Source organism: Telopea speciosissima, chromosome 10, assembly GCF_018873765.1.
Source record: "Telopea speciosissima isolate NSW1024214 ecotype Mountain lineage chromosome 10, Tspe_v1, whole genome shotgun sequence".
In the NCBI taxonomy this organism is placed as follows: Eukaryota; Viridiplantae; Streptophyta; class Magnoliopsida; order Proteales; family Proteaceae; genus Telopea; species Telopea speciosissima.
The window spans coordinates 61417267-61438753 of record NC_057925.1 but is presented as its reverse complement, the minus strand read 5'-3'; the positions used below and the strand labels follow the sequence as shown (position 1 = coordinate 61438753).

The 21487-nt window shown below is 37.4% G+C and overlaps 1 protein-coding gene across 3 annotated transcripts; it reads right to left on the bottom strand.

Annotated features, from left to right (window-relative positions):
* Positions 1-4198: 4198 nt before the first annotated feature.
* Positions 4199-14757, bottom strand: LOC122641864 (E3 ubiquitin-protein ligase SINAT2-like). 3 transcript variants are annotated; one of them, XM_043835183.1, is made up of 4 exons: positions 14666-14757; positions 10212-10526; positions 5327-5713; positions 4199-4658 (listed from the first exon to the last, which is right to left on the bottom strand). In XM_043835183.1, exons 2-4 carry the CDS (start codon positions 10407-10409, stop codon positions 4338-4340), a joined length of 906 nt encoding a protein of 301 aa, XP_043691118.1. In that variant the 5' UTR covers positions 10410-10526; positions 14666-14757; the 3' UTR covers positions 4199-4337. The 3 variants fall into 3 exon arrangements, with proteins under 3 accessions (XP_043691118.1, XP_043691116.1, XP_043691117.1); XM_043835181.1 differs by having other exon boundaries at positions 10212-10523; positions 14644-14749; XM_043835182.1 differs by lacking the exon at positions 14666-14757 and adding an exon at positions 14249-14341 and having other exon boundaries at positions 10212-10523.
* Positions 14758-21487: the final 6730 nt, after the last annotated feature.

The window sequence follows — 21487 nt, the reverse complement described above, 5'->3', positions numbered from 1 at the left end:
CGTGGGGGAGGGGGGGGGGGGAGAATAGGGAAGGCGTTTTTCAGGCTGAGAGAGAGAGAGAGAGAATAGGAAGAAAGGCCGACGTTCTTCTGTCACCCTCCTGTTTGTTTGCACCAAGACTACCAGTTTTTGTTCGCGGGAAACTCGTTTTGAGAACTTAACCGCTAAAACTAATCTCTGCCAGCTCTGCATTCCCTTCGCACATGCGTAGAAGGGTGTCAAAATTAAACCGAAATCGTTTATCGAAATAGAATCGAATCGTTTAAATCGAAATCGGCAGACCGTTTAGTTAAATGGTCCAGTTATGGTTTGAAAAATGATACCATTTATTTAATCAATTTTGTTCAATTTTAGGTGATTAATTCAACGGTTTCAAACCGTGGAATCCTTAAAACCGATTATAACCAAACTGTCTAACTGTTTACAAACTTGACAAATTTGTTTTTAATAAACAAAAATTCAAAACCTAGCAAGTAACAACTACTAAGCAGTCATGTTTCTTCATTAATGATTTCCTTTTTCAAAAAAAAAAGCTAATAACTTAGTAAATAATAAGTAATAACTAATATTAATAAATAGAGTAGAAAATGCATACAGAACTGTCTAACCAAAACGTGTAAAACCGTATATAACCATTTAACCGAAACCGTTTACCAAACAGTCCAGGTTTTGATTATGAGACTATTTTTTGTTACGATTTCTACCCTCAAGCAGTCAAAACCGAATTGAACCAAACCATTTATCCGAAACCGGACCGTTTAACACCCTTATGCGTAGTAATTTATCCCGTCCAATGTGCCTCCACGTTGCACGTCATTCACGCTTTCCATTTTTTCTATGTTCCAATTCTATATATCTATTAATTTGCAACCATGACCAGGTGGAGGATGAAACCACCATCTTCCCTCATCTAATAACAACAAAATTCTTCCTTGATTCTATGTTCCAAAAGCATACTTGTCAACATGGTTATAAATATCAGTATCAATCGGCTACAAGATCCTGTATCCATGGGTTAACAGGTAACTTCAAAGGCTGTTTTCATCGTATTAAAATCCTCTATAATATTGGCGAGGTAGTGGTGCACATCCAGCGGCACAGCAGAGGACATGTGTGTCATGTGTGCTACCTGGCCTCTGCTATGTCGTCGGATGTACACTGCCACCCCACCAGTACTACAGAGGATCCTGGTCCGTTTTCGTCCCCGTCAGGGGAGATCAGGGGTGTCAACCGGTCGGTATCGGTCGGTTTCGGTCGGGTCTAATCGGGCACCCCTTATTTTAAGTCTCACACCGTTCCCGACTGATTATACAGACGGACCTTCCCAAGTCAGGCACAGACACGGTAGCATTCGGTTGGTCGGTTACCGGGCCACAAACGGGCTAGCCTTTATACATGTTTGTCAATCTTCGGCAGCAATGGTGGGTCATAAATCATCACCATCTTCAAGCGAGTTACAGTAGCAGTAATTGATTAAAACCACAACCCAATCACAAACTCAAACGAAAGTAAAACATAAATCAATTCTTTCATAGAGTAGACAGAATTAGAAGAACTTTAACTCAATCAAAACACATTAATGATGAAACAAAAAACCCATTCAGAGAGGGGAATATCATATAACAAAAACACTATGTCGAGTGAACTACAAATAAGGGACAATCCGTTCTCACTCCCCCGATGACTTGCCAATCCTTTCTCATATTAAGATTAAACAGAGAGAGAGAGAGGTCTCAGATGCCATGGACTCTGGCATTCTATTTCTCTTGGTCCATCACTAGCCTAGAATAACATTCCTAGCGATGTGATTCAGGTCATCCTCTTGCTGTACAGTGTAAACCGAGACACTATTGGAGATTCTGGTGTCTTGCTATGGCGATGCCGTTGCTGCTGCTGCAAGTTAATTCCGTCTTGAGGGTTTCAGATTGCGCTTTGTGAAGTTTGAAAGGGCAAAGAGAGAATAAAGAGGGAGAGAGGAAAGTAGATCGATGTAGTGGTTGTGGGTAAAATTTTTATTTTGATATTAAAAAGTAAGGAGTGACGTGATGGGGGTTGGAATCTTGTCTACTAAATAATATGATATAGAATATATTAATGTATATATTACATAGTCACAAGGAGGAGATTTAGACTTTTTGCCAACTATTGTCCACTTTTTATCAATAGAAATACATTTCGGTCGGTGCAGTCGGTCGCATACCAAGGACTGGGAACGACCGGATAATATTTGGTCCGGTCCAAGGCCCGATATGTTTATTATTCGGTTGTGTCGGTATCGGATTTTGATTGATCGGTACAGATCGATCCTAATGGTGCGGATTTGCAATTGACACCCCTAGGGGAGATGCCAACCATCTCCTTTCAACGAATACTCCAATCCTGAATTGATGGAAAGATTCATATTGGGATAAATTTGTTCAAAAAATGAATATTTTTTTAAAATTAAGTGCAAAACAATCCAATACGATCCGATACGTTTTTTTTTTTTTTTTTTTTTGTAAAAGGTCCGATAAATATCTCGATACTGATATTTATAGCCATGCTTGTCAACATTTCTTATTACTTAAGAGGAGGAGGAATGGAGGATGGAAATTTCATCCCCTTGGCAACATTTGGTGGATCCCAATCACCGATGGATAATGCCATCAATTACTAGAATGCCCTCATGGAATCCATATAAAGTACATTGTATGACATTTGACCTAGGTGTCTATTTTGACTATCTAATGAAAATGGGAGAAAGTTTCCCGAAACGTCAGGCAACTATTTTTCCCTCAAATGGATGTTTTATTATTTCTCTCTCCTACTTTGACTCTATAAATCTCACGTGGAGGATATTATTTTTTGTACAGCCATTGGTTTGGCATGCAGATTCTCTCCCATAGGTATCGTTGGGACATGCATTCCCATTTCTATACATGTGTACGGTAGTCTGACCGCATTCTCTCATAGCTTAGGATTTTCAAAGCTCTATTTTACCACTTCACACACTTCAATTGGTTTGAAATTTAACATGCAAGCAAAAGACCAATTTAGGCCCCATCTAATCTGTCATGTGACAGATTTTTAGGTGGTGTTGGTAAGGCTTCCTGAGTGGACGGTTTAGGAAACCTTCACCAAATTAAAATACTAAAATATGTTTGAGAAAATGATGGTTTTATGATTCCTTGAGAGAGAGAGTCAGCCCATAAGAGTTTAGGACCTTGGGTATGCCCAAACAATTTTAATTAATCAGAAAATTAAACAAATGGCCTAATGACAAGGAGGGTAGAAATTGACCTTGCCAATGACAAAATATAATTTGTCACATGGCCTAATGCCAGGGCTAGAAAACCCATCCTTCTAAACGAATCGGATAATAATTGGTCGGATAGGGAGATTATCATATTCATATCCGATTAGTTTCGGATGGATTCGGATTCTCCTAAACGGATACGAATGCGGATCGAATACCGATTTTCAAATATCCGTTTACATCCCTACAATTAGCCAGTTCAGAAGATATTCTTCAAATAATGATAAAATGAAGAGAAATTGCATTTAATCATGAAAGTATGACATATTTTAGCAGGAAATCACCTATATCACTAATGAAGTCCGTCAACCCCCCCCCCCCCCAAAAAAAAAAAAAAAACTACGAATATTCATTCAAAAACTGAAAACTTGTTTCCCTCCCATAACACGGGCATTGTGAAAGCACCCTTTTAAGCCCTAACCAACTTCAGATGGATTCATAAACTATGGCACACCAAAATACATGCTTCCAACATTTACTACCCCGCGTTGCTGTTTCTCCCTTTCGCTGGCAAGTTTATTTCAGCTGCATAGCAAACATCATTGAAAGCAGAAACACTCCATTGTAAAAAACAGAAAGCCGAGTATGCCAAGAAACACATATGGACATCCAGATATTTGAACTTTTTACATACAAAAATTCTAACCTCAGACTCAGTGTCATCACAGTCTAATCACATGCCAGGAAAATGTATATTCCCCCTGCCCCCTTCATTTTACAGGTTCTCTGATGCGTGGGATCCAAAGTGTGCATTATTCGAATAGGACAGTGACTTTGCCTGACTGATATATCTGTCAGGCTGGCTAAACCTTACATAAATTGCCTCATAACGCTAGTTGTCTATCTTACCAATCCAACTCAACCAATGCACACAGTTGTATGAAACAGAAACTGATTTTCCCGAACTTGAACCAATATCTATATACCCTGTTTATAGATAAACATTTGTCTGTTCAAATCCTCAAATGGATTATCCACCAATCCAGTGGGTCTAATGTAATCTTCCTTTCCTACATGAACTTAGATTAATGGTAGCTGTATGTCACTGCTCTTTCCAGATACGACCTGTCACTCTTAACTTCAACTCCTGCCTATCACCACCAGAAAAGTAGAGTGCCAAGTTCCTCTGAATGATCAGTCCATCCTGACTGTCCCGAACTTTCCTGTGACTGTCACGAATGCTTCTTGGAATTCCTTGCCATGTTACCTTCCGGCTATTCCCACCAACCTCCAGACTGTAACTGAATTTCTTTGCCTCATCTTCATCACCCAAGAACCGAAGGAATGCCATATATACTGGTGCCATTCCCAATTGGAAAGCCTCAAAGTGCAAGCAGAACTGTCGACCAAAACAATTGAACACCTGCAGCAGATAAAGGGTTTTAGGCAATGATGTCAAAAAATTCCACATGGATCAGATTGTTAGGGTGGGATGGCTGGGGGAGATATAAGAGAAAGGAATTTTAGCATATCTTCTTCTTCTTCTTCTTTTTATATTATTATCCTTGCAAAAATAGAACAGGCTGATTTTAGAAGGTAGCCGCCATACACAACAGGTATGTTTGGGAAGCAACTTACATGATTATTATGATAATCATCCATTATTATAATTACTTAAGGAGGAATAGCCTAAGTGCACATGATTTAGCAGGTAGTCAGTCATTAGCTATTGGAATAAGAAAATATCATCCATCAAGCCAAGCATTCGATCAAAAGACCACCTCTTGGGTGGTGCATAACCCAAAACATAACCATCTTCCATACTATTCATCCTTCAAGCTGACCTTTTCTGCAGTTTATCCAAGTTTTAATGACCACTCAAACTCAAGCAGCTCTTAGAATTGTGAGAATAGTCTGATGCATTAATATTTTGGGTTACCGAATCCAAGCGCTGGACCACAAGGTAATCTGACCGAAAGCACAGTCTTGCAGCTGCATGGCTGATAACAAATGAACATTTATCATAGGCCACAAGACTCCCAATCTAGACTTGATCATATATTACATTCTAAAGATCATAGAAGAACTTACAGTCAACATCCATGTAGCATTTTCAACCTCCTGAGGATTGGACTTCACATAACGATGGTTGAAGGTACATCCATCATGCATGTCAACCTTGTGTTCATCCTTGAGATGTGCAACAAGGGTTGGGATGTCCCCAGTGACAGAACATTCAGACCCAGCATAAGGGCAGTTGAATGGTCGAAATTGGCAGTTTTGTTCATGATTGAGCTTGCTGTAATATGGAAGTATATCGTGACAACCCAAGCCATTGTAACTACAGGGGAGTTCCAAGGACTCCGCCACCTTCTCCAAAGCCAAGCACCTTATGTTACCAAGTTCATGGCGACAAGTTGGGCAACGGTTCTGCACTCTAACCTTGCAGTTTGAACATAGAGTATGGCCATTTGGACACTACATTTAAAAGAAAAATTATAATCACTCAATAGATCATCTGGAATATCAAAATGCTGTGATGTACAGGCATATCAAGATTTATACTCTGAAGGTAACATACCAAATCAGAAGATGCTAAAACATGAAACAATTGAGTGTAAAGTCATAATGAGAGGGTGAAGTGAAACAAGAATCTGTGAAATTCCCTGTCCTGCTCATTTCACTGAATTTTGTGCCCATCACATGGTAAAAAGCATTTGACATTCATATAGTAAAACAGTTGACAGTTGCCACGTATGGCATGTTAGGCGGGTTATGCACTGATTTAGTAGCACACGAGATTATTTGTGTGCTTTAAATGCACAAAATCTTCAGCACAATAACCTTTTAATCATCTCACTTCTCTGTTTCAGGGTGTACACATGAGTTGGCATAACTGGATTGAGTTGTGTAAAACTATATCATTAAATTTGAACTTATTGGAGTTGCAGGATCTTTGGCCAAGTCCACACTAAGATTCATATTGATAATCACATTGGCCAAACATGGACTCATTGGCTGAAATCAAAGCAATACCAATACGAGGAATGTACTCAGGAGGGAATGTGCTCAGTTTTGAAGTTGCTGGAAGAAACTATAAATGTGATCATAGCATGCATACACAACATAATCAATAAAATTGGTACATAGAGAACATAGATAATGGTGGCAACCTAAAGTTTGTCCCTTTGTTAAAAAATGCATATTTCCTTCCATGCATGGTCAAACAAGACATCTTAGTGATACAGGTTCTGAGCATAGCCTGTTCAGGCTCAACTACAAAATGAAAACCTAGGCTTACGGCTTACCTACTTGATTATACTAATTACTAAAACCAATTAAAAACTGAAACCACATAAGAGATTTTGAAAGGAAAAAGAAAGAACAGAGTATAGTTTCCTAACAAATAACAAAGAAAGGGAAATACACACCTCATAATCTATTCATTTTCTATGCTATCACAAACATACATTTCACACTCACATTTGAGGAATAAATGTATGGAAATAATCCCAGCTCAACTAAGTTTGGGACTTTAGATAACTTCATATACCAGTTGAGCCTTCCATCTAAGAGTTTAAGCTTTTTGGTTGATTAATTCAACATGGAATCAGAGCCACGACCAACAATACTTTGATTGTAAATCTATATGTGCTACCCAGTTATGAGGGGCCATACATGTCACGTGTACTGTCACATGTGAGAGGAGTGTTTGGAAATAATCCCACGTCAACAAAGTTTGAGACTTTGGATGACTTTCATATAAAGGCTGGTCCTCCCCACCTAATAGCTTAAGCTTTTGTATTGGTTAATTCAACCATAAATACCAAACAACAACGCATCATGCTATATATGGTGCCTTTGTGTCTATACCGTGTGTGTACATGTGTACGTTCCCACTAAAACACACACATCTTAAGAGTGGAAAAGTAAGTTGTTAACCATGTAAACACAATCCATACAAAAAGAATAAACAAAACAAATAAATGACAAATCAGTAAAATAAAGAAAAACGTATCAATTTCAAGAAGGATACTGAGGCATGACTACAAATAATTCTCCTTTCACCCCATAAATAATTCTTTGGTGCACAAGGAATTAGATATGATCTACTTACAGGATTTGACAACCAATCTTATATCTGTCTAATTGCACACTTGAATTAAACAAATTCTGAAATAACTCTATTTATATTCCACCAAAAAAAAAAATTTGCAGTAGAAACTTGAGAAGAAGAAATAGGAAATTGAAGGAGTAATGGACTTTCTTAAGAGAGAAATTAAGTGCTTGAGAAAGAAAGGAACTTTCTCAGTGAAGTTAGATCTCTTAGCTTAGTTTTTCAATTGGATTCTGGTAGGTCACAAACCCTATCTTCTTATTGCATGAGAATACTTTTTTTGGAATAGCCACTCGTTCATTGTCTTACGTTCTCAAATCTACCTTCAGGACTCACATCTTAAATGCAACCAAAGTTCTCTCTCCCTTAACTCATTTTTAAATTATTTTCAAATTCAAGGCACACTTTTCAAGAATCACTTACAAATAAAAGTCTAATTTTAAATAATTTGTAGAATTCCAAAACATCAAACCAATGTTGCTTGAACCCTTACATCAGGACATTTGCTTAGGGAAAGAAGTGTTGATTGCATTAGTCAATATTATCAAGGGAAGCAACAGAAAAAGGTAAAAAGGAGAAGGAAACATGTGGGGATCCTTAACCAAGCCTTACACAACCTACTTGGGGACAGAAAGACATACAATTCCACCACTCCACTATATCTAGGGCAATGACTCATGAGCATTTATGGTCTTACTACTTCAACATAGGTCAATCAACTCACACCATATCCTTCCTCACTGTGCAGTGGCGGTTGACTCTTGATTGCAGTCATTGGCATTTGCTGCACATAACCAAAATGGAAAAAGGGAGAGAGGGATCATGGTGAAGGTGTACATCATAGGCAAAAGAACTCAGATGGAACCTAGCTGGAGATAGAGACCCAACCTTGGTTGTGACCAAACTGAGTTATTTTTATGATTTAATACAGATCCATTGAAATTTTTTACTCCTGTTAATAGCGCCATATTTCCTTTTAGGTGAAAATATTTTGAGTTTTCACTTTCAAGTGGATATTTGCATTAGTAACTCCCTTGTAAGCCCTATAAAGAGTCCTAGTAATCTGCTATTCCTGGATGAGAAAATTATTTATATATTCTCTGCCACACTCTTGGGTTCTCTAGAGGAGTAATTGGTGGTGCTGTAATTCCATCTTTTTTCCTTTTTATGAAGGGTAAATTCGCAATTCCATCACCTTGCTTGTCTCTAATTACTGAAATTTCAATTAGAGGTCAGGTTATTAGTTAAACTCTACATTTATCTCCCTTCTCCTCATTCTCTTGCTCCTACCTATATTTTCTAGAGGTTCCTAGACCTTCAACGAACTAGCAACTTTTGAGACATGAGACCCACTGATCATTGACATCCTGCATCAGCCATCAGGAAGCATCCAAATAAGACCATGACAGTTGTATCTCTCCTAGACGCATGGAACTAAATCTCGGTTTCGCAGGTGACCGAGACGAGTTGGCATGGGACTTTTAAAAATGCAATGTTCGACATGTTTCGACCCTATTTTGACCATATTTTGGTAATTTCGCAAGTTTCGACCTAAACACCTACATAAATTCACTTATCCCCATCGAAACTTGAGGAAACTTGGTTCGAAACCTGGACAGTCACTTATTTATGCCAAATATCATTTAAGTAAATGTTTTTATACTTAAGATAGTATTCATAAATAAGCGAATACCCCCTATTTGAATCCAATAAAAATAGTTAAAAATCAATTTCTAAAAGGATAAAAAGTCAACCCCCAGTTCAAGAACAAAAACTGGATTTTCGACGATAGGTGCAATTTTCAACTTTTAAATGTTGGGTTTTTTCTTAAATCTAAAAATTTCATAAATCTTAATATGATAAAACATGCAGAATCGAAGTATAGTGTCAAACAAGTAGGTGTAACTGTTGAGTTCTATGGTGGCGAACTCAATGGAGTCAGTTATAGCGATCCTGCTACTGTGAAAAAATATGCTAGACGCGCTCAATTGGGTGAAATGTTTGAATTAGATCGTGCTACTTTGAAATCCGGTGGTGTTTTTCGTAGCAGTCCAAGGGGTTGGTTTACTTTTGGGCCTGTTTCTTTTGCTTTGCTCTTCTTTTTCGGACTAAAAACCAAAATAGCGGTACAATATTCATTTGTTTTGATGTTTAAAAATTTGTTTCCATTCAGAGCGATTTTAAACAACATTCACTCGCACACACCAAATTAAGTTTGACTGGTACATAACTCCTTCAATATATATCAGATTTAAGCAATCTTGGATTTGTTTGAAAACTTTGTTGGTTAAATATGATATATATTGAAGGAGTTACGTTCCGGTCAAACCTTATTAGATACCATGTCCAAGAACAATATACACTATCAAACTTAGGTCAAAACCATAAGTATTATTTTGAGTGTTCTCTATGTGAAACTAATGCATGGATTGGGTTCAAAATGTCAAAAATAGGCAGCACAACGAGAATCAGGGCAAAAAAACAACTTATGGGCTTCGAAACCAAGGATCAAGTTAGCCTGGAGAAAGTACCAGGTTTCGACCGAGATAAGGTCGAAACCGAGACAATCTCGGTTTCTAGCTGGTTGAAACCGAAATTTAGAACCTTGCCTAGACGCCAAAGCAAAAGAAAGTTCCAAGAATGACATGTGGGTCCTAATGAAGGAGTGTTGGGAATGTTTTATGTGTAAAATTCTTGGATTTCTACATCCGAAAAATGGAATCCGTTGAGTGTCATTATTTGGAAGCAAAAAAATTAAAATGAAAAGAGCAGGCACCTTTTAAAACAAAATCTTAAGCAGGCACATTGTCAACTGAATATGGGACCATGGAATGACAGAATCAGATAGAAAGTACAAACCTGGTGAATGGGAGGGTACATTGAGCTGGTACAAATAGGACAGACAAGCAGATCATGCACACCATTGGTTGACAATACCAAAGGCTTTCGAGTAGAAGCAATGGTAGGCCTGATAGATGGGACACTTTTATTCTCTACATTTGTATCCATAAAATTATCTGCAACCGAAGAAAGAGAATCAAGAACTTTGTCGCACATGCTGCCTCCACGAGTGATGCTTGCAGTTGCCGAATTCTGAATTATTTCTAGCTCAACAACTAAGAACCAATACCATCAGACCTAGCTTTTCCCAACTTTAAGGATTTCCATGATCTGTCAAATAGAGATCATAAAGTCAAGATATCTACAAAGAAGAAATATAACTGAGACACCCATTTTAGCCAAAGTAAATTGTTTGTAGGCAAGATATACCATGCTCAAAAAATGATTCAACTGAACTAGTTTATAAATAAATGAATAATGTGGTATTATGGGACAATTTGAGAATTTCCTGTTCACAGAAAATGGACTTTTTTTTTCTCTTTAATTTCCAGTCATTGTACTCTAAACTATGAAACTACCCTTCTAAGCCTTCTGGCAAATTACTATATTTAGAAGTTAACATTTTCAGCCAATAAATGAAATATATCCATAGAACAGGTGTTCTCCCCAATTCTGCTGCAGCAAAGTGGCCAGCTTTCTGCTCCAATGTCCCTCCCCATTATACCTCTGACAACATACATTGAGGTTTTTAGCTTCAAAACAATGAAGCATTAATTTTATTTTATTTTTAAAAAGTAAATAAGAGAGGCGTGTTGTTTTCTAATCTGATTTAAGTTTAACAGAAAATGGACATGAAGGCACACAAAATTATACCTGAATTCAATTCGTCCAACATTTTAAAATGTTTTCCAATTAAAAGACTTTCCAAAGTCCCAATTGTTCCACTTTAGCAGCTCTATCCTACAGTTGTGCACATACAATTTTTCTAACTTTCTGAGAAGAGGCAGACTATTTTCACTTCTTTGTCTCCCATTGGATACCAGTATATTTATTAGTATAGTAACAAGCTCTCTCTTTGTGAAAAGCAGTCAAGATTCTTAATAATGATGGGTGGCCCATAAAATATCATTAGGATATTGTAAACACTAAGCAAACCCAATTATCACAGAGAAAACGGGCTGAAGCACAAAAGAACTTTACACGCTCTTTCAATCAGGTAACCCAAGTGCAAGGCCACAAAGAATCATCTAAAGATGGTCCCTGCAGGGCATGACCAACCATCAAGACATAAGAAAATTTAAGAATTGTTTACCAAAAAAAAAGAAAATTTAAGAATTTGTGAGAATGTCCCGCCAATTCCAGTTCTAATCTCTCAAGTGAACTATGTTGTGATGTTTTCTGGTTACTAATTGGCAAAATCAAAAGTGAGTCTATGCAGTTCCAAATGAATGAATGTAATACTGAAAAGACGGTAATATGTTTCCGTCAGTGAGCATTCAGTATTTACAACCCTCTTTGGTCTTTCTCTAGTATGATATTTGGAGTGAATTTATGTGTTGCAGCTAGGAGCAGAATGCTGGAACTACCTCATTGATCAGTGTGATTCCCAGTCCAAGCTATTCCAGTTCTAAGACTTGGCAGAGCATATCACCTTCAAATACCCGTTTAGTGTTTCTCAGAAAATATCAAGTTCAGGTAAGCAGATATCCAATCAAAGATGGGTTCACACTTGGTTGTTATTTTAGATTCAACAATGGCTAAGAGCCCTTACACCCTGATCACAACATTATCATTCAAGCCATTTTTTCACCAGCCAATGATACATCTGTTACCAAGAAGGGAAGTAGTGGATCTTTTCTTGGCTACATACCCATGTAGATTTTCTCACTCCATTACATTGAATTGAGTAAGGAATTACATCTCATTTCAACAATATAAATTACAATGTGTAGTCTCAGCTGTCTTTGGTTATCGTGGTAGAGAGGTTGTAGGTGTTGAAGCCATAGTTTGAAAACTCGTTTCGTTTCAGTGTTTCGGGCTAACTATTCGGATATTTCGGTCGAAATTTTGCATTTTTCTGTTATGTTTCGGTAGGTTTTAGGCCAAGTTAAGGCCTGAAATTTCATGGAAACCCTATTTTAGGTTATATAAACACATTTAAATGTTCGAAGTGCACAAATAGTCACCCAAAGTGGTGTTTTGGATTTGCACAATTGATTGGCAATTTACGGTCGAATCCTAATGTATAACTTCGTTAATTACACATACATATTGTTTAAGACTTTAAGTACTAGAGGACATAATAAATTAATGATTAATAAGCAATTTAAACAAGTAAATTGACTTGGAAGTTGGAAACATAAAGTGAATGACTCATAAGTCATAACTGAAGTCATAATATTAAGGACAATAAGTAAATAACCAGTTAAGAAGATGATATCAATATGACAGTATCCCCAATAGTCCAATACAAGTCAAGTAGTCATCTAGTGACTCAAATGTTTACAAATTTTCTAATAATAATTACTCCGACGTCCAGGATCGACCCCACTCATAGTCCGATATAACCGACGTGCATTGTTCTCCGACTATAGGACAAATTAATGCCACGTCATAGTATGAGAGAAGAAACGAGTATAGTCATCCATAGTGGCCATGTAAATTGCATCATCAACATGCTGAAGGTAACCTATCCTAGGATTTGGGTCACCAAACTATGAAGAAGTACTACCCACTGATCCACTATGATATGATGCCTCTTGGATCATGTACGGGTACGGCTGGTGGGTTGGTTTGGAAAAGATATCATCTACAAAAGATGATCCACTATGTCCCTGTGAGTGGGAGTCATACTCAAAACTGGGAATGGATGGAGAAGATATTTTATTGATCACCATACAATGTACATAACCCCTATTTTTTTTACATTGTAGTTGTAAGAAAATCAAAATTTTGAAGCAGAAAAATAAAAAAATAATATATATATATATATATTTATAGAAGAAGAAAAAAAAATTCGACACCGTGAGATTGTAGATTAGCCTCCGGTGTCTAACATATATTAATTTCATCACAAACAAACAAGTATTGATCATGCTTCTTTCAAAAAAACATTTTTGGAGAAATTGGTTTTACCAGAAATAGTGGAAAAGCTTCACAAATGTGCTAATCGTGTGTTCTTCGGCGTAGATGCGGCGAAGATTCGAAGGCCGGTGCAAAAATCAGCAAGGAGAAGTGAAAGGATGAAGAACAAGGAGAAAAAAACCCAAAAAAACCAGAGCTTGTTAAGTCTCGGTCGATATTTCGACCAAGACTAACGAGTTTCGGTATTTATAAAACTACTTTTGAAAAAAAAATCTCGATATCTCGCAAGACTTTGATTTTGTCTTGAGATATCGCGAGATGGTCGAAATTTCGACTGAGTTTTTGCATTTTTTTTTATTCGAGTTGCTGTTTTGTTTCAGTCAGGTCGAGATACTAAAAATATTCGAGATCTCGACCGAGATTTCGCGAGATTTAGTACTATGGTTGAAGCTGTGAGGCATAAGAAGGTTTAAGCAAGCAATCCTGTCAAGGAAACAAGGATGAGGAGAAAAGCCCCAAGGACCTTGGAGTGAAATGACCATGCCCAACAGGCAACAACCAAACTGAGTTATAGTGAATGACAGATATGAACGATTCAATGTGAAATAACCAGGACTCTTGACTAACCATTCAACCGAACTAAGGTAAGGATACTATTCTAGGAAGATAATCTAATACCCTTGGCTTAGATATCAGAAGTGAAAAGAAGAACAATCCGCTATTACACATCAAATGCATCTTTGAAAGTGATTCTTGTTCCATACTCACGACATGCATCTACGGTGACTTATGAAGGATATGATATAAGTGTTGTGCCGATCACCACAATTCAGTATGCACTATATAAAAAGAATAGCTCAAAAGAATATCACCAACAAATTTATTTAAGCAAATTAGAGTTCCAACTATCACAAACGCTCGAGTTCAAAATAAACAGTCATTCCCCGCATGTACTGTCATCGCAAACTAACCAATCCATGAAAGCTCAGTCACACGGGAACCACAATCATGCATCGTTCAAAGATTAACATAGTAAATTAGAAGCAGCGAATCATCTGAAAATAAAGTGCAACAAACTTAGGGAAGTCTTATGCTTTGGTTTTTTTCGTTTCTTTCCTTCTTAAACAAGTTAATTCCTGAAAATAGAAAATATCCCTTATCGAATTCGATTTGCATTTCCTTAAAAATTCAGTTCTTAAAGCAAAATAGTTCAAAAAATGAATTAGGTGAAAGATATCCACTAAAGCCCATTCAGCCAACTTGTCGTTTTCAACCAAAACAGGTAGAAAGAGGGTGTGGGGGGGGGGGGGAGATAGAAACAAAAAAAAAGGGGGCTTGGGGGAGAAATAATGCAGAGATGAAATACCCATTTGAGATTTCTTGAATCTGATTGTATCTGGCCGCGATCAATGATCCATGAGAAGCACGATTGAAGAAAGAAAGAAGAAAGTGAAGTTGGGTTTTGTTCAGAAGGAGAAGACGACGGGAAGCGTGAACCGAGGCGAGGAGAGCCGAGGGACACCGCGAGGAACAGTGAAGGAACTCGTGAAACGAGCTCCGAAATTTACGCGTTTTTATCTGGATTTAGATTTGGGACTCTTTGTCTAAAACCCTTCTTCACATTGTGCGAGGCTTGAGAGCTAAATATAGCTCTCTTTTAGTCTTTATTAGTAGCAGTTAATTGCTTGCTTCAGCGACGCCATTAATATAGTTTCTCTGTTTGCTTTTTTTCATGCTTTTCTTTGAGCAAACTATCCCATGGCCCCTCGGGACCGGTGCCGCTTCCCGCACGCAACGTTTGAATTTATTAATTTTTTTTTTTTTAACGTTGACGTTTACTTCTTCTGTTTCTCCCAAACGAACACGACGCGCTAGTGGTCAGTTCTACACTTCTACGGTCTGACCTACGATTATGCTGTACTATCGAGTTTTTTGTATCCGTTGGATATGGATCTGGTATCAAAATGTAATTGTGGAGGTGCTCCTTGAGTACCCATCCAACCGTTAATAATAGTGATGACCTTTTCTAGTCTTTTCTACGACTGTTTTCCAACTAATTTTTTCCTTTGATACTACTGTTTACCTACCCAGTAAGGTCGTGTTTGTTTGGCTGTCTACAGATGGATAGAAAAGAAAAGAAAAGAAAATCACTGATGTTGTGTTTGTTTGGTTGTCTAGATAGTAGATATAGATAGAAAGGAAAAGAAAATGGCAAAAGGTTTCATACACAATCGTGTATGGTGCACGATCATACTATCAACCATTGGATGGGGATAAGAAGTCGTGTATTGTACACGGTCATGCTCATCTAATGGTTGAAAGCACGACTGTGTACCATATATGGTCGTATACAAAAACCTGTCCCAAAGAAAATTACCAAGATTTTGTACTGTTTTCTCTTTAGTGAAGGGGATTTACACGCCACTAGCATATATTAAAATCAATATGGTGTCTCACGATTCACATACAAGAGCCCATATGGTTACGAAGAAGAAAGAGTAAACCACAAGGTTCCCTCATCACATGTAAAATTTTAAAATTTTGGCCCAAACAGAATTTGCCAATTAGCAAAATAGAATTTTGAATATCAAGACTACGAGAGTGGATAGTAGTAGTAGGAGTATTGTAAATGTGCAGGACATCCAGTCAAAACAAAATAAAAGAATGGGATAATATTCTTTGTTTGATAGCATAATGTACACTATCGCCTCTTTGTGTTTATCTCTCCCCTCCCCGAATGAAATGACATGTCTACTTTATTGTAAGAGGAGAGAAATAGACAAAGAAAGATGCTAGCGAATGCTACACTTCTGGACAAAGAATTCGATCCTTCAGAGAATATTTCATTGCATTGGACTCTTGAGTTTAAAACAATGAAATGGATTGCCTTGATAAACTTGTCAATCCAATATCATTCAAAAGAGTTTTTCCCTTTAAATAGTTACTATTTCTTAACATTTTAACTAATAATTTCAGAATGTTGCTTCAAAAGGAAAATTTTCAAAGAGGTTAGATTTCTAAGAAAAAATAAAATATTATAAAAGAACGATAGATCGTATAGAGAGGCTTTTCTCAGTAACCTACATCAAATGGTCTTGTAGGGGGAAGACTACCAAGTTAAGGTGTAAAATTTGACAAAGATAAATGTAAATTCATATATGTAATAGAAACTTCCCTTTGTAAGTTCAGTTCCAATCCTAATCTTGCTAAGTTGCAAACACAATATCTATAATTTTATCTAGTTCGGATATTGATTATTTTCTTTTCCCCTTACATGCAAGTGTTTCATCGTATTAACCCCTTGTGGGATCCATATTCAAATCCCTATTGTAGAATTCACATTTTTATCATTATGTCATTTTCAGGAAATGTCATCTTGCATACTTTTCATACTTTTTGAGTTTATATGTGAAATGACAATATTTTTTTCTGTATGAAGAAAAAATGTATTATGCCAAAAGGGCAAAAAAAAAAAAAAAAAAGAGTAAAGTTACAATTTAATTAACATCTTAAGGGATGTCAATTAGAAAACCCTAGAAATTCAATGTGGATACTGAGACTAAGACCCCAACCTAGTCAAATGGTGGCAATGAATTTTGAAAACCGTATTGTGTTGTTATATACATATATTAAATTGTAGATACATGACCCACTAATCGTATTAACAATTATTCATATGCTAATAATTATATCTATCATGTGATTGGATATGATGTTAACGTCAACTTTGTGAACGCGTTGTTCATGTTAATTTATTCTCTACTGTTTTGTTTCCAATCTAATGACATCCTTCCATATACTATGGTAAAAAGGTTTAATATTCTATAAATTAAAACTTGTTCATATTTTTAGATTATAATCACTAGATGTACAGATAGTTAGATACATGGGAGAACATATTATTGGGATATCCCACTAAATATAAAATTTAGCAATCAAACAATTCTCTACTTATTTTATGTTATAGCAATCATTATCACTAAAGAAACTTATTTTTTTTACAGCTCATGTTCAGTAGAAAAGGGGGAGGGGGAAGGAGTGAGTTTTCCTTTAGCCGTGGTGAATCCATTCATCATGGGGCTTCAGATGTGTGTGAGATGTTATCGGAGGGTAGTTTAGGGAACATACTAAAACCCTATAGGAGTTTTCGAACCCTAGGATGGTGTGGTGAAGGAAAACTTTTCCAAATAACAAAAAATGATAAAATAAATAAATAAATAAATAAAAGACGAACGAAAGTGGTAGGTCGTATGTCGCATTGATTTCTTGGTGCCTAATTATTTAACTCATTTGATCATACATCATTGACAATATCAATGAAATAAAATACATGCGAAAGTTTTCCTTTTACCCTTAAGGGGCTATTTGTTTGAGGGGACTTAGGTGGGGTGGAAAAGTGCTGATGTGGCACTTCAAAATCCTGCCCTAACCTTGTTTGATTAACCTACGTTGATGAACTTACAAAAGCTCATAGAACAACATTAAATGCTTTGTTTGCCGACGTGACACTTGAAAATCTCACTCCTATCCCATCCAAAGTCTCACCAAATTCATGGGACTTTGATTTCTTTTCATGGAAAAAATAAAAATCTTACCCCTCTTTCCCAACCCAGTACACTGTGAGTTTGGATAGGATAGGGGTGAGATTCTCACATCATCCTCCCCGTCAAACAAACGGGGCCAAGGAGCTATTTATTTGACAAGGACTTAGGTGAGGTGGGAGAATTGCGGTAGGAAAGTGTTAATAAGACACTTCAAAATCCCACCCCAACCTTGTTTGTTTAACCTGGGATAGTGAACTTACAGAAATTTAGGAAACAATATTAAATGTTTTGTCTATTGACATGGCACTTGAAAAAACCACCCCTATGCTATCCTAAATCCTACAATAAAAAAGGACTTTGTTTAATGATCATGGGAAAAGTAAAAACCCCACCCCTGTTTCTTGACCCAATATACTATGGGACCTAGTCCCACAACATTCCCACCACATCTTGGCCCTCCAACAAATGAGGCATTAAGGAAAAAAAAAATTCTACCGGTGAAGTGACCTATTGGGTTATCATTACACCCCCACCCTTTATATCGAATACCATCCCCTCCGATAATCCGAGGGTATTCATGCCCATTGTGGGTGAAGGAAAATTCGGTTCTAAAATATTTAGATAATTATCTGATTGGTTTTTAAACCATTATATATAATTAAAACTATACACAATATAAATTAATGGCATGCCAACGTATTCACTCAATAAAAGTTATAAAATTCATATTTTATATCATAGTTCAAAACCCATCCTCATCTCTTAACAATAAACCACAAATCTGCCCTTAGAGAAAAAAATATGCAAACCATGGGTAAAATAGAAAAAGGGCGAATGTTATCTGTCCCGGAGCGGAGGATGAGCTAGCATATCCCACTCTGTCTCTCTCCTTTGGTTAAAAAGGTAATGCCATGGACATAACAAACAAATAGAGAGCGGGATGTGCTACGCACCCTCTGCTCCTAGATAGAAAACATTGTTCCAATATACAATAGTGTAAATTTTATTTTATTTTAAATGGGGGCATATTTGGGTAAACTTAATGGCTTTCTAATTTTCCTTCAATGTGAGCATTTCTTCGGACAAGGTCCTTCCCGGTGGCTAGACCTCCTGCACAGGTGTGGTTTGAAGATCGAGTTTGTAGCTCATCATCTTCTCATGGATTGCCCGTTCGCCCATGTTGTGTGGTTTGGTAGTCGCCTTTCATTCTCTCCTCCTCAGGATGATCCCCAGCTTCCCCAGTTTATCAGGCATTGGAACACCTTCTTTTCTCAAAACAGATCGACTGGCGCAAGAAACTTCATGCTTCATCTCCTTTCTTTGCTGGTCATTATCACTGGCAAGGAATGACCTCATCTTTAATGATCTTCACAAGTCCCCACAGGAAGTGATTCATTTGGTTGAAACCCAGTTCTAGGAGTTTTACAGTGCCTCAAGGAAGGTGCTATGTGTTAACATGGGTAGCCCTCTTCCTAATGACCATCATCAGTTGTGACAACCACCCCAGACTGGATTTTTTAAGGTAAACTTTGATGCCTCTCTCAAGGATGGAAAAGGAGGATTGGGATGTCTAATTTGAGACCCCGGAGGCATCCCCACAGTTGTTGTCTTTGCCTCCATGCTCCTCTCCTCTCCTCTCCAGGGTCTTCTACATGTTGTGGCAGAGGGTATCAACGACTTAGAGGTTGAGTCTGACTACAAATATTTGATCATGCTTCTCATTGAGAGCCCTCCTAATCCCCCTATCGAGATTTTTAGTATTCTCAATGATATTTATATCCTTAAAGAGTCCTTTAGTGTGTGTTCCTTTTCATTTACACCAAGAGAGACTAACAGCGTGGCTGACTCTCTATCTAGGAAGGTTTTGTCTTGGGCATGCGATACAATTTAGTTGCTTTCCACTCCTTAGTTATCTAACCTTCGTAACTCAGATGCCTTGCGTTTTGCGGATCTTTATCCTCTCAATTACATTGCCTGTACTTGACGTCAAGTACATCTAACAGAGGAGGCAGAAATGACTATCCTACCCCCTGCCCAAACACACTGCCTGAGTTAGGGTCCACCTCCCTCTATTAGATGTACTTGACGTCAAGTACGGGCAGTGTAATTGAGAGGATAAAAATTCGCGTTTTGCATGCTTTAATAAATAAGTTCACTTTTCACCACAAAAAAAATTTAGATAATAAAAAGGGAAAAAGAACATTGCCTTGTAGCGTGTATCCTAAGCCTAGAAACAGGAGAGTACAAAATTACCATCCTACCTTCCATGTAATAAAAAATCCATCCATGTTCCTCCTACATGCTCTCATTGGCCCCCAACTGTTGCAGGTGCGACTAGGCAGCGATGCCCTAGTAAAAAAGATGGAACCTAGAGAATGCCTCACTTTGAAATAATCATCACCCAATGCTATTAGAAGTTGGGGAGATGGCTTGCGTGAATACAAGACTCCAAATCTTGGGTAAATGAAATGTCAATTCTTAAAAGAAGGAAAAAAAAAAAAAAAAAAAAAAAGGACAAAAACTATGTTAACACAATGATTGATTTATGTGTCTATCTCTCTCCTTAAATTAAAATTTTTTCTTAACTTCCAAACATAGCTTAAACTCTATAGTTTTAGTATGACCTCACTTAACCTCGAATGAGCTGGTTGACAATCAACAAGCCCAAAATGGTTCGACCCTACCCTTTATTTTTTGTTGGTTTTTGACCAATTGCTATAGTTTGACTTTGACACCGGTTTCAAAAAGAACCACATTTGTAGATGGTCATATGTAAATTATGGTTCAATCTAGTTTTAAACATTTGTCGCGCTTATGGATCAACTTAGGCTATCGAAAATTTATCCTCTCAAGTGCGGTGTACTATCCATTCCATCACACTTAAGAATCCAACCATCCACCCAACACTTGAGAGGATAAAAAGATGCCACTGCCCAACTAAGGGTGTTAATCGGTTTGGTTCAAACTATTTAACTAAACGATCTTAACTTTGAAACCATAACCGAACCATTTATTAAACAGTTCACGGCTTTAAGTTCGGTTTGATTTGGTAAACAGTTTCTATTTGCTTTTGGCACCTTTTAGAATGTTAAACAGTCCGGTTCAATTCAAATTGTTTAACTAAACGATCTCAATTTTAGAATCATAATTGAACCATTTATTAAACGATTTCTCGACTTTGGTTTAAATGATTCGATTCGATTTAAATAAACGGTTTTGATTTGATTTTAACACTCTTATGCCCAACACTCTCAAGTTCACCGCTGGGTCCGCTGTAGCGAAATGTGTCTGATGCCGTTGGCTGGGTGGCTCACGTAAGCCCTCTCAACTATGCTTGCCGGAAACCAAAGTCCTTTCCGTTTCTCTCTCTTTCAAAATTCCCATTTCCGCGCCCATAAATTCGAACAGGAAACCATCAGGGAACAAAATATTCAGAACTACAAAAAAAAAAAAATCAGAAAAAATCAGGGGATATAGAAATTGAACCGTTAATCCTCAGTTCACTCTTACAGCGCCACACGGCCCACAGTCGCTCTCTCACTATTACTGCTACTACCATCGAAGTATTGATCGAGGAAGTGGAAGTAGCAGTAGTAGTTGCAGTTAGTGCTTTAGTGCTAAAGAAGATCCCCTGAATCTGATCACCCTCTCTCTCTCTCTCTCTCT

What these genes read in the sequence shown, in the direction of transcription:
- LOC122641864 (XM_043835183.1), bottom strand. Translation starts at nt 10,409, where the DNA reads ATGTGCGACAAAGTTCTTGATTCTCTTTCTTCGGTTGCAGATAATTTT. An exon ending in TGTACCCTCCCATTCACCAG is followed by an intron (nt 5,714 to 10,211) that starts GTTTGTACTTTC and finishes TTTTAAATGTAG; the next exon opens with TGTCCAAATGGCCATACTCT. An exon ending in ATGCTACATGGATGTTGACT is followed by an intron (nt 4,659 to 5,326) that starts GTAAGTTCTTCT and finishes TATCTGCTGCAG; the next exon opens with GTGTTCAATTGTTTTGGTCG.